This window comes from Colius striatus, chromosome 4, assembly GCF_028858725.1.
Source record: "Colius striatus isolate bColStr4 chromosome 4, bColStr4.1.hap1, whole genome shotgun sequence".
NCBI classification, from domain to species: domain Eukaryota; kingdom Metazoa; phylum Chordata; class Aves; order Coliiformes; family Coliidae; genus Colius; species Colius striatus.
The window spans coordinates 7,088,399-7,100,508 of NC_084762.1; the positions used below are offsets into that span (position 1 = coordinate 7,088,399).

Consider the following 12,110-nt stretch of genomic DNA (forward strand, 5'->3'; position numbering starts at 1 on the left):
TCCAGACCGGCTTCACTGCTTCTAAGGCTCCAGGCACTTCTAAATATCTTTTTCAGCCAATGACAGACAAGGCCATCTTCAGAGTGACTACTCTGCCTTCATGAAATGCCTATCACAATAGTATCCCTGTGGTAAATGGCACACTACAAGCTGAAGGATGACGGCCTTTAACGGCCTCCCAGCTTTCGAATCATTGGTTGCGTTTTTATTCACGCGGCAGGTGAACAGGACAAACATTTCTATTATTCCATGCAGAACAGAAACCTACAGTAATAAATGGGAAAGAAACAGAATTTCTGGAAATTCATTGTGATCTCTAATAATATACTGGAAGACAGAATAAATGCAAACATAATGACAGAACGTAAACATATTTTGTTGGAGCCTAAGTGGTTAGGCAAAGCAAACCAAGTAATGGAAAACATATTCTTCCTGACAGTTCCTCCAGCTCTTAAACATCACACATTTTTAATGGTAATTAAAGCTTGCTCTTTGCTAACAAATTTTCTTTCATGTTAAGCTCATTTAGCACAACCCTTTTGCTCAAATTTCCTCATGTAATTTAACAAGCTATCTGTGTTTAGTTGGTTATTTTCTTTAATATTGAAATAGATAAGAGTTTACCAGCTAATGGAAATCTGCTCTCTTACAGTCACATCCGTATTTTCCCCAGGTGTCCTTAAATCTTCAACCAGTTAACATCCTAGAGATTGGAGTGGGGTCCAGTGCTCCTGACTTGGACATAGACGTCTTTAAAGAATCACTGTGGTATTTTCTTTCACCTTGCTGAGGTGGCTAAACAAAAATGGGACTGGACCTCGCTGGAGACTGTAAGCTGCACTTAATTCTCCTGCTGATTGTACAGGTTACCAAGATGCTTGAAGAAAAGGGGAGTACCATTAGCGTGAAGCACAGGGACAAGTGGGATAGCTTCTCTACCTGTTTTGTTTTAGTAAGTGCTGAGCCACTGACCCACCCATGGGGCTAAGGACTTTGTGATCATTAAGCACTTTTTTGGAAAGTCCAATTTTAAGAATTTCAAAACCTACTCAGGAAAACAGAGGCAGATAAATGATCACTTAGGAGAATGTAAGTCTTACTAGTAGAGAACAAAGAAGTTTGAAAAGGACATGACAGTAAAATCATTCTTTGCAAGAAAATATTTCACCTACTTCTGCTGATGAAAAAATGTGATGATGACCTCTTTTTTACTTGCTAAGCTTAAGCAGTATTTAGAAACTAATCACACAAAAATAACCTAAACACTGTTTACATGGGACTGAATCTGAACCTTGTTTCTCTCTGTTATATTTCTGTTTCAGCTATTGCTCAGCAGACTGAGCAGTGTTTCCTGTGAACTCTTCCATGATGAAGTTAAACTACTGGCATGTTTGGCAACTTCTGTACTTCAAGACTAAATTAATTGCTTCCTCTCAGTCTCTCATTATTTTTTCCCCCCATAATTTTAGGACCAGAAGCACTTTACAGTTTTTCCTTGTTGGATTGTGTTAGGACTTGTCGTTTCCTTACTGGACTGTGCCAAATTAGCCATACAAGAGAACAAAATCTTCTTTCTTCCTCTAGGCACAAGCCTACAAAGGATGGTAAACAGTCACCTCACTCACAGATGTAAACTGTGACTATTTACTTCTGTGTCTTTTCCATGCCAGCCCAGCCTAACAAGTGCCACGAAAGTCACAAGACAGCTGTGAACTGGAAATCCCAGTAAACTGGATAGAACCTGTCAGTGGAGGGTACAGAGTGTGACACAGCTCTGCAAACGCAGTGCATAAGGTGCTGTGGACTTTCAGAGCATTCCAAGTGGAAATTGAGACAACAAAGCTTATGGGCCCTCCTCTTTGAGCTCACAGCTCAGGCTGTGGGAAGTTACAAATCTATCCATCTCTCTGCTGAGCCAGAAAAGTTATAGTCTCCACTTGACGTGCTTTTAGAGAATAAAAGCCTATCTGAAAAGAAACAAACAGTTCAAACAGTGCAATGCATCTTGTTAGCTATTAGTAAATAGGCACAATGTTCCTGCTCCAGTAAACTAAACAAAAGCAACACACAAACCTTCAATCATTACTTTTTATGCGATCTTGGGAATGTCAGGACACACTCGATGCTGTGGATTAGTTTGCCTGTCTCCCTAGTAAAATTCAACTGTCTGCAACAGTTCTAGCTCTTGCTTTTGGGGCCTTCTCATTGATTTCACTGGGAGCAGGATGATCCCACTTCAGAGAAGTTCCTGGGTACCAGAACTCTGACCTCTGGACTGTCAGAGCTACATTGCTTGCAGGGCTTTTTCTGTCCACCTGTTCTGCTTTTCTGTTTAAACACAGCATGTGGGCTAGCTTGAAACACTTTTTGCAGAGACATATCTCTAGTTGGCTTACTAGATTTAACTTTCTGTGTCTCTCATGTCACTGACTTGTGGGATAATTTGGGATTTTTTAGGAAAGGGAAGACGGATGGGACCTCAGAAATGTGTGTAATCACAAGATACTGTTTGTATTCTTTGCCAGATACACCATGACCTTGAGACAGGGTATATTGCTTGATTTTGTGAATGAAGTTAACTGAGTCGAAGCAACTGCTGCTGCAGTTTCTGCCTTTGAATGGCCCAGAGAAACAGGCAGTACTGAACATCACAGTTAAATTTGTGCATGCTACTATTCTTCTTAAGCAACATAGCTGAAGCTGGCAACCTGACATTTGTTAAATTTGAGCTGTTTATTATGCAACAACTGATTTTGACTGTGTCCTTAGAGGCTGCTTCATTTAGGTTTCACTACTGAGGCATATTAATGTTATAGGCTTGGCTAAAGCTGAAGAGTTTGCTCACCCATGACAGGATTGGAGCTTACAGGAAGCATTGCATGCATCCTGCTTAGGGCAGCCCTGCTGTGAGGGACAAGGTTCTGACCCTGCACTTCACAGCCAGGAGGTTATCACAGAGTCCTGCAAGTGGGAAACTTGTGCCTATGCACTACTTGGCTTTTGGTTCTTCACAGGTATGGCAAGTCGTTAGGTGACCACACTGATCCCTAATTCCAGATGGACCTTCCACCAGTGCAGTTTATATTCTGCCATCTATGGAATAATTCCTGTAAACGTTAAGAAAAATTAGAAAACTGAAAGAGACTTTCATGTTTTTGCTGATACAGTCATATTGAGACTAAATATACTATTACTGCAGCAGCAGTAAACATGTATTGTCTTCTTTCCCTGTTAGTACAAAGAATCATACTTCTATTCCTTATACCTCCCCTTACTTTACTGCAAACACCTAGGTCTAAAATGTACCACAGTTCAAACTATTTGGTTACTCTGTTTCTCAAACAGTAAGGTAAGTGCTGCCAATTTTTCTTCAATGTGATGTGATGCTTGCAATTTCCTTGTGTTACAACACAAAATTGTGTCTCTCTGTAGGCCGCCGGTCCTTTGAAAGTAATTGTATAGATACTTCAGTACACAGGAAGAAATTGCTGATGGTTATGCAATGGGATTTATCTGCATATCAAAAAAGATACTGCAAAGTGCTGAAGGTACTATACTGGCAACTGTATGTTCACATATTTTCACTGCTATGTGTATTTTAATGGGACAAAATAAAGATTGCATTGACCTCGTATCTTGATATTACATAAATAAGTATTAGCATAATGCAAACTTTTCTGATTCTCCAATCTCATAAGCATTGTTTTCCCCAACAGTGGTGAAACTCAGCCAGCCAGCAGAACAATCAGCCAACCATAGGCAAGCTTTATAAATGACTTTAGGAAGATTATCTTTAACAAACATGAATATTTTAAATTGACTATATGAGCATTTTGATTAAAAGAAACCATATCTACACAAGTCTTAGCAGCATATGTAATGGTATGTAATAAATATCCCTATATGTAGCAAAGATTGACCTTCATTTTAAGATTTTGTGAAGCCTGTAGGAATATATAGATTAATAGAAATCTTCCTCAGAATATAGACAATCTGTCTACCATGTCCTGGAAGCTATCTGAAAGGCTAGCCTGTCCTATTTTCCAGGCCACAAGTTTGTTTCTCCAGAAAACATTCTTTTAAGCATGCAAGGTACTTAGTACCCAAGCATGCTTAGTATGTAAGTACATTACCAGGCATTCACATTGGCAGCCAAGAGAATGTCCTTTAAGTAGCAGTATATTGAGAAGCCATACAGCATATAGATTACCTCATGCATGAAGCAACCCCAGAAACTGCTTTTCCATCACAGCATATATATATATAAATATATAAAAATATATATATATACACAGGCAGGAGGTTGGAAATGAGCCAGACATTGTAACAAAAATCTAAGAGATGTAGGTGCAATAAAGTTCAGCCTCTACAGTGCAGCCACCCACATGCACAGAAGTCAGGCTATGCACACTTCCAATGTGTTACTGCCTTATGCCACAAAAAGCCTACTCTAGCTCATGTTTGTTCCCACCTCTTAATGGGACAGTGGAGTATCAGCTCGTTACTTGGAACGTCTTCACATATGGTATCCCTAGGGCTGCCAAGGATGACTGAAAATACTGGAAGTGAACAATGGGAGAGACTCAATAATCATCTTCCTTACTCCTCAGGCTTGACACAAGCAGGGCTGAGGCATGCAAAAGAACAGCATTTCAAATGGAAGGTCAGCTTCTGCCAGTTTGAGATTTGGTGCATACATATTACGTGACTAGGCTCTTTTCTTGTGCAAAATGCAAACAACACTGCCTACATCACTGTCAACCTTCCCTACTTCACTGATCTTACGCCTCAGACGTACCTAGGCCCTGAACTTTTGTGCCACACGAAGCCTCAGCTCCTTTGCTAAGATTACAAATGCAAACATCAGTCAGGTAACTTGAGAAATTCCATGTAGCGAGAAGATCATGCAGAACTGCATCTGCAGGCTGATACCCACATGGAATGTAATTCGGAAATATTCAGCAAGACTGAATTAAAATGTTGTCATTTACTAAGTAGAGGCTTATGTTTTAAAAGCCATATAGGATGTTGCTTCACAGGATCACGTTACAGCGTTGCAATTCATTTTTAAGAGGTTAGCAGGCCTGTGGGAACAGTATGATGCTGCAGACTCCATAGACTGTCTGTAAACCAAGTATAGGATGCTACCGTCGGCCAGCTGATTGGAAGTGAAGCTATCAAGTTTCAGCCCAGCTCCACAAACAACTGGTCCCTAAGCAACACTCCTTCAGATACTCTTGTTTACAATCTCATGAGGAAATTTGGGAGCTGAAGGGCTGGAAATCTGGTAGTCTCCTGAGGACAGGGTGGGGAGGTGTAAGAAGGAAAGGTATGGTAGGAGAGCTTGCATAGGTTTGTTATATGAACACAAGTCTTTGCTCTCTAGGGCTGCCAGATCCAGAACTTTTTGTATGAAATCTTTAGAAAAAATCAAATTCACATCCCCTTTTCATCCCCCACAACAAGCTTTCAAAAGGTATTTACATGTTAAAAGTAGAAATGAGGAAAAAACCTCATAACTCAAAGTATCCAAAATGTTAAACTCGAGGTGAATTTCCAGTCACATAAATGTTTTGGTCTAAAGTCTCTCAGCCCCCAAATTTGGGTAACCAAAGCAAAGATGATAAATCTAGAAAAAACACAAGCCTTACCTTCTTGTAGAGACTTCTCAGGTCTCTGTACTGCCACATACTATTGAGGACCTGAGATGCTGCTTTCACCACTTTTGGCGAATGCCTGTTACACACATATATTAAAAAGGGAGAGAAAGAGAGAAAGAAAGAGTGAGAAAGAGACTGTTAAGTGCAAGATTCCATCCCAACTTTCAAATGCATTGCTATGGATTTAAACCCACAATTAAAATGTGTTTCAAATGTGATGATCTTTGGTTGGCATCTTGGAGACCACCGTGTTTTTAAGCAAGGGCAATCCATCTCATTTCTTTAATACTAATTATTCAGTGAGGAGCAAAATGTATGTTCCTCAGCACGCTCAGGATAAAGATTCACGCCGAGCACATAGTAAGAGGAGTGGGAGAGGTAGCAATTGGCAAAATTTTTGAGGACCCAACTGTTATTAAGCATATTTAAGATGGCCTGGCTACAACTTTTGTACTAAAGCACAAGAAGTTAGAGCCAGAGCTTCTTTCTGTATAAGCTGCCAAACTTCAACTCCAATTTCAACTGACAGTGCGCTCAAGGCATTAAGTGCCTCTTAGCAGTGGCCAGAAGAAAGACTCCAGATGGGTTATAAGCACTGCTTTTGAGTTGCAGAGACAAGATGCAGAAATACAACTGCTTATAAAAAGTCATGACAAATTTAATTAGGATTCCAAATTAGGACCTGTACCTTGCTCACACCATTGCCTTTTAATGATGGCAATGCCATGTCCTGTTGAACCATATATTACTTCACATGGACATTCTCTTCAGAAAGGTTTTGAAAGAATCTCTAAACTACTGTTACAATCAGCTGGAGTTATATATTCCCCTTGGGATAGTGAACTTAAAACAATATCAGAGTATCCAGCTCAGTGAAGAAGGGTCAAATAGAAAAGGACTGGGTAGCCCACTGAGGAAGCACACTCTGTGCTGTACCAATAATACACATAAAGCAGTAGAGCACAAGAAAACCTTGTGAAGCCCAAAGGCTGGAGTGAGGATTGATGGGAGTTTGGGGCAGCCATTAAGATGTTTCTTGTTTTATGCAGAAAAGGCATATGGAATGCAAAACCAAAGAGAAACCAGAAAACCAGCAGCATATGTTACTGGTATGGGCAGGAAGTCTTCTCAGGGGTCAAGCTCTGGAGCATCCTGTGACCTCTGAGAAGGACCACCGGCAGGCTGACATTCAAGCTGCTAAAGCAATGTTCATGACACAAGTGATTCAATTCACTTACACAGTATTTTACTAGTAATTTATTTAGCTCTTTCCCCCCAAACTTTTTCTTCCATTTCTCACCCAGAGCATCGCAGTAGGTGGGTAATGGACAAACAAACAGGAATATGATACACCATAATTCTTTTTATTATACTCCCAGCTGTAATAGCTAGTAGTGGAGTAACCAGGAAAATAACTGTGCCAGCCATACTGCAAGTACTGAGGAGAAATAGGAATATGGGCTTGGCCAATATGACCTTAATGAACACCAATTCTCTCATGCTGTCATACAGGGAAAGCGCTCAAGCCCTGGGCATGCTCCAAAGGCAAGCAGGGCCAGCCCCACGCTCCTGGCACTGCCACACACCAGGATGCACAGCCATAGTATCCTGCACTTGTAGAAGCAGATGCTTCGTAATGGACAAGGTAAATTCATACTGAAGGCTTTTACTGTAATACAGTGAGCATGCCAGAATTTCCTATCAGTTCAACAACCAGCAATTCTCATTTTTAAACAATGGATTACCTGTAAGAAACCAAAGCAAAGCAACAGTGTGCGATACTGTAACATGTCTGGAGGCTGAAAAATGGAACTTTCACTTAAGAGGGGCATTTGCAGCACTGTGAGTTGACAGGTTTTCTTGTTTTAGAACTGTGTAACTTCTAACAATAATAACACAGGATCACAGCTCAGCAGTACTTCAGAGAGGCGATATGTATCATGATTTGGGAGGGCATTTTGGAATTACTCAGCACTGCCTGGGCTAAGCACTTTCATTCAACATAGATACATCTTTCTTAGCTTAGAGAATTACACCCTTGGATCCTCCTAAAACTGCCATGACACTTTGAAAACTCCAGAGTCAATAGGCTTAATAATCTCTAGCAGATCATGAATAGGTAGACAAATGCATTCTTCAGGGGAAAGTCACATTCAACTTAAGAGAAATGGGATATGAACCTGCTTGTAATATCAGTACTTTTGATCTAGAAAAAAATATGTAAATTTAAACAGATTTCATAATAATAAAAATGAAAATGCAGATAAATTGGCAGAGCATGGGGAGCTCCCACAACTGGAATCATATGCTTTGTTAGGCTACTGCTTTTTACCCATTACAATTAGAATGTGTGAATGTTTCAATAATGAATTTGGCATGAAAAGAAAAGGGTGGCAAGAGAGGAAAAGAAATGCAACTGAATTATATTGGCAATGCTCCGATCACATAGGCAAACCTAAGTTCTCATATCAAATGTAGGGTGCATTAATCTTCCCTTCAGCTTGTGGCCTGGCTTTGTAGGGCTCTTTTAGAGCTCTGATGATGCCGTAGGCTGCTCGATGACAGCTCTGAGGAGGTGGACTGATGGGTTTTGGATACTACAGTGAAGGTGTTTTGTTTTCAAACTCCCATAGTCCCATTGCACCATACTTCAGGCTGACAAATATGAGAACCAGGCTATTTCATTTAGGCAGAAGAAGGACAAGAGTGAACTCTTTGTGAAGAGTGCGTGCACAGGAAAACAGGCAAGATGAAACCTTAGCTGCTCTGAAAATGTCACAGTCATGGGTAAGACATTTGCATGTTTTGGTGCCTCTCAAAGCAGCCTGCAGGTACCCTAATGCTCTCTCAGAAGCAAGGTGTTAGGAAAATCCACAGATCCATTTTTCTACTATGCACCCACCTTACCAGCCAGCTGGTGGCAGGGAAAAGGGTGCTGTGAAGAGGGACAGTGACTTTACATTCTTCACTCCCAGAACAAGAGCAGCAGTATCAGAACTGTGGTGGGGTCCCTTCCTTTCACAGGATCTCCCTCCACCTGCGTGTCACCCTTTCTGCAGGGTACAATCCAACAGCTCTGGTCCCTAATGATTATCAGGATCTTCTGGAATTGCTTAGAGGCAGCAGTTAATTACTCTTCCCTAAACTGCACGTGGTATGTCAAAACTAAACCACAGCAGAGACTTTTGCTATTGGTATTGCCCGTTTCTTGTCACCTTTCCCACTGGCCACAGGGTTTCTGAGGGAACTACAGAATTCAACTCAGGACTGCATAGAGGAGGCAAACACATTCAGGACTAGCAAATAACTACTGGAGATGTTAAGAAAAAGGTGCGAGGCGATTCGCAAAACATACTTGTCTCCTTTACTCTTAGATATGCCAACCAGTTTCTCAATGCCGCCTGCGTCTCGTAAGGCCTTGGCATTCTCCATGTTTTTAGTGATGACTTCGTGCAGAGTGCAGCAAATGGCAGTAACGGTGTCATCAGACATGGCCTTGCTCGCTGAGCTGTTGCTGTTGTTAGCGCCTGGCAGTCGGTGGACCAGATCCCTCATGGCATACTTGCCTTTGTTGAAAGAAAATGAAGGGAGAATTCAGAAGATACAGCAATAAAGGGTGACTGAGAAGAAGTACAGGGAAAACACGCAAGACTATTAGCACCACTTGCATCATTGCATGTAATCTAACTGGCTACTGATTCTCTTTCGGAGCAAGCCACGTTCATACTTTCGCATGTTCAAGCACTTCACACATTAGGGACTCTGCTAATATTTCCTTACTACATTAGTTGGACACTTTGGATATGGCTACATCATGCCCTTAGGAGAATAAAATGATGATAGTAAAGGCCAAGTATATGTACAAAGTTAACCTGAATACCACAACTCACACAACTTGGCAATTCCTCATCTCCCACCACACAACTCATAACTTGTTACTATAAATAAAATGTGCATCAGTTGTTAAAACCACTACAGTGAACGCAAAGCCAACGACATTGTTATTACTTGTGACCAGTTTTGTTGTACAAGGTTAACTCTGTACTATATGCAGTCATTTAACCAGGTTTCTTAGTGTTTCTTACTTTATTGCTCAGACGGGACACCACCTTTTCCACACATCCTTTAGTTCTAAGCACGGTGCTGACCACAAAGGGAACCTTTCTGACATCTGTTCCTGTCTAGTATTTAGCACAGAGTTAACTTTGTGTAACACTAACCTCTAGAACTTATAATCTCCTAAAATGAAAGGCACGATGATTTGTTAACATAGTCACACTGAACTGAAGACATGGAAAAGAGATTCTGTTGATTACAGTTGGACTTGATGATCTTAAAGGTTGTTTCCAACCAAAATGGTGATTATTTTTTTTGAGAAATTATGCCTGAAAGTCCTGTTGTGCTTGTGAAAATAACACAAGAGCAGCTTCTGAGAATTTAGGTAGAGATATATATAGTATAAACATAAATATATAGATATATATGTGAATGTAGGGCAGGGTAAGCACCAGCATAGATATACAAGAAGCCTCACACCAGTTCTAGATGGTCACTATTACAGTAAAATGGCTGCTCAGACCTTCAACACAATCAAGACAAGATCAGAGAGGTTAAGGGCCTGATGAAGTTGTGGCTGAGGTCAGTCAAACAACTCTGGAACACCTTCAGTGCAGCTGTGCTGGGAATTTGCATGCAGCAATCACCATGAGCATATCATGCAGGATGAAAAGGACAGGAAAATTGGGGCAAACAAATGTAATTAGTAATCAAATCTAGATCACATTTTATGAATGAAATTATCAGGTATGATTATTGTATATAATATGGTAATTTAATCAGATTTTTTTGGATAACTTATAAAATTTCTGATCAAATAGTATTTATGAGTACTTATTAAGAACCCTATTTCTGAATTCATAAATTCAGTTATGTGTGCCCATATTGGAAAGCAGAAGTAAGAGGAAAATCACATCTTTTAACTGTCAAACATTAAGCTGCTTTTATTTCTCACAATTTTGCCTGCTATGGTAGAAATACAGCCAGTCATTTGGAGCAGAATACTCACAATACAGATAAAAAAAAAGTCAAAAGCTCTGTACTGAAATGCTGAACTTCAAAGGTTATTAAATAGTTTTCGTGGTAATGTGAGATCTTACAAACTACTCACTCTACATCAACTAAAAACATTAGTTTTTACTTACTATTTATTATAAGTAATTATAAGAAGAATAATTACCAACAAAATATGTGCAGGAGGATTTGAGTCTCACTGGTGTGCTGCAATACAAATACAGTTCTGGTCCCCAAACATTTGTATCCCTCTGCACTTAATATTTAGTTGGTCATTTGCATTATTAGCTTCTCAGTAATAGTATCAATATTACATGTAGTATAGATGTTAACATCACTTTCTCATTTAGAAATGGTTTGAGCAAACTGAAACCCTTTTTTTTCCTCTACACACATGAAACACTGATCAAGAACTGCCTGAAGTGCTACTTACTCTTTATTCTATGTAACATGAACACATTAATAGTTGCTTATCACTTACAATGATTACTTCAGTCTGTAGTGTACAGTAAATTAAGCTTGGGTATCAAAAAGATAAAATAAATCATGATTTGCTGTAGTTTTGCTCTTCTAATTCACTGTCTGTCACTGGCCAGAAGTAAGCACAAGCAAATAAATCAGGTCAGACTTTCTGCTTTACTCTATATACACATCCAGAACCGATCAATGTTCCTTTTTCCTTTTGCGCCTCACTTAAATGAGCAACAGAGTGTCTCACCATCCCCAGTTCTCTGGTGGAACCAGATGATAGTGATCATTCCATTAAACAGCTAAAAACTATGTCTCTTAGCACTGGGCACAAGGAAATTTGGAACACTGGAAAACTTATAGTACACACTGAGGTGCAAGAGAGTATGTAAGAGCCCACAGAACCATGATTATACTTAATACAATATGTAGCAAAATCTGGACTTGGACTGCCTAGATAGTACAAAGTATTTTGTAGGCACTAGAGCAGCAGAGAATCCCACGTGATTTAAGAGGGTAAAGGTTTGTTGGTTTTGTAGGAAGATTTTCTTCTGCTACCATAATGCCCAAGGGAGAAAATCTACCCTGATTTTTAAAGGCAAAATAGGTTATGAGGGAAGAAATGCTCTTGGACTGGGTCTTAAGAGTCAAAAGTAGGTTTTTTTGTTGGACAGAGGAGGAAGCAAACCCAAGAAGATGAAGCATGGTAATGCCAGAGCTGTCGGGCCAGCAGCAAAGGCAGCAGATGGAAGGAGACAAAGGAGTATTTTGGAAAGCATGAAAATCTGCAGTACTGAGCTTGAGAGACACTCCTCCCTGTGAGCACATGCTGCCTCCTTAGGCTTTGGGGAGCACCAAGAAAGGTGTGAGGCAAGAACAAGAAATAATTTACCTGAAGTGGCAATGTTGGAT

At 40.1% G+C, this 12,110-nt stretch overlaps 1 protein-coding gene across 3 annotated transcripts in view; it reads right to left on the reverse strand.

The window, feature by feature from the left end:
- The window catches only part of CTNND2 (catenin delta 2), a 496,550-nt gene that overhangs the window by 27,833 nt on the left and 456,607 nt on the right, over window positions 1-12,110 (reverse strand). For all 3 annotated transcript variants that reach the window (XM_061994768.1, XM_061994770.1, XM_061994769.1), the window contains 2 exons: window positions 9,016-9,226; window positions 5,652-5,736 (listed from right to left, as the gene is read on the reverse strand). In XM_061994768.1, coding sequence (XP_061850752.1) covers window positions 5,652-5,736; window positions 9,016-9,226 — 296 coding nt within the window. The remainder of the gene's footprint in view (window positions 1-5,651; window positions 5,737-9,015; window positions 9,227-12,110) is intronic.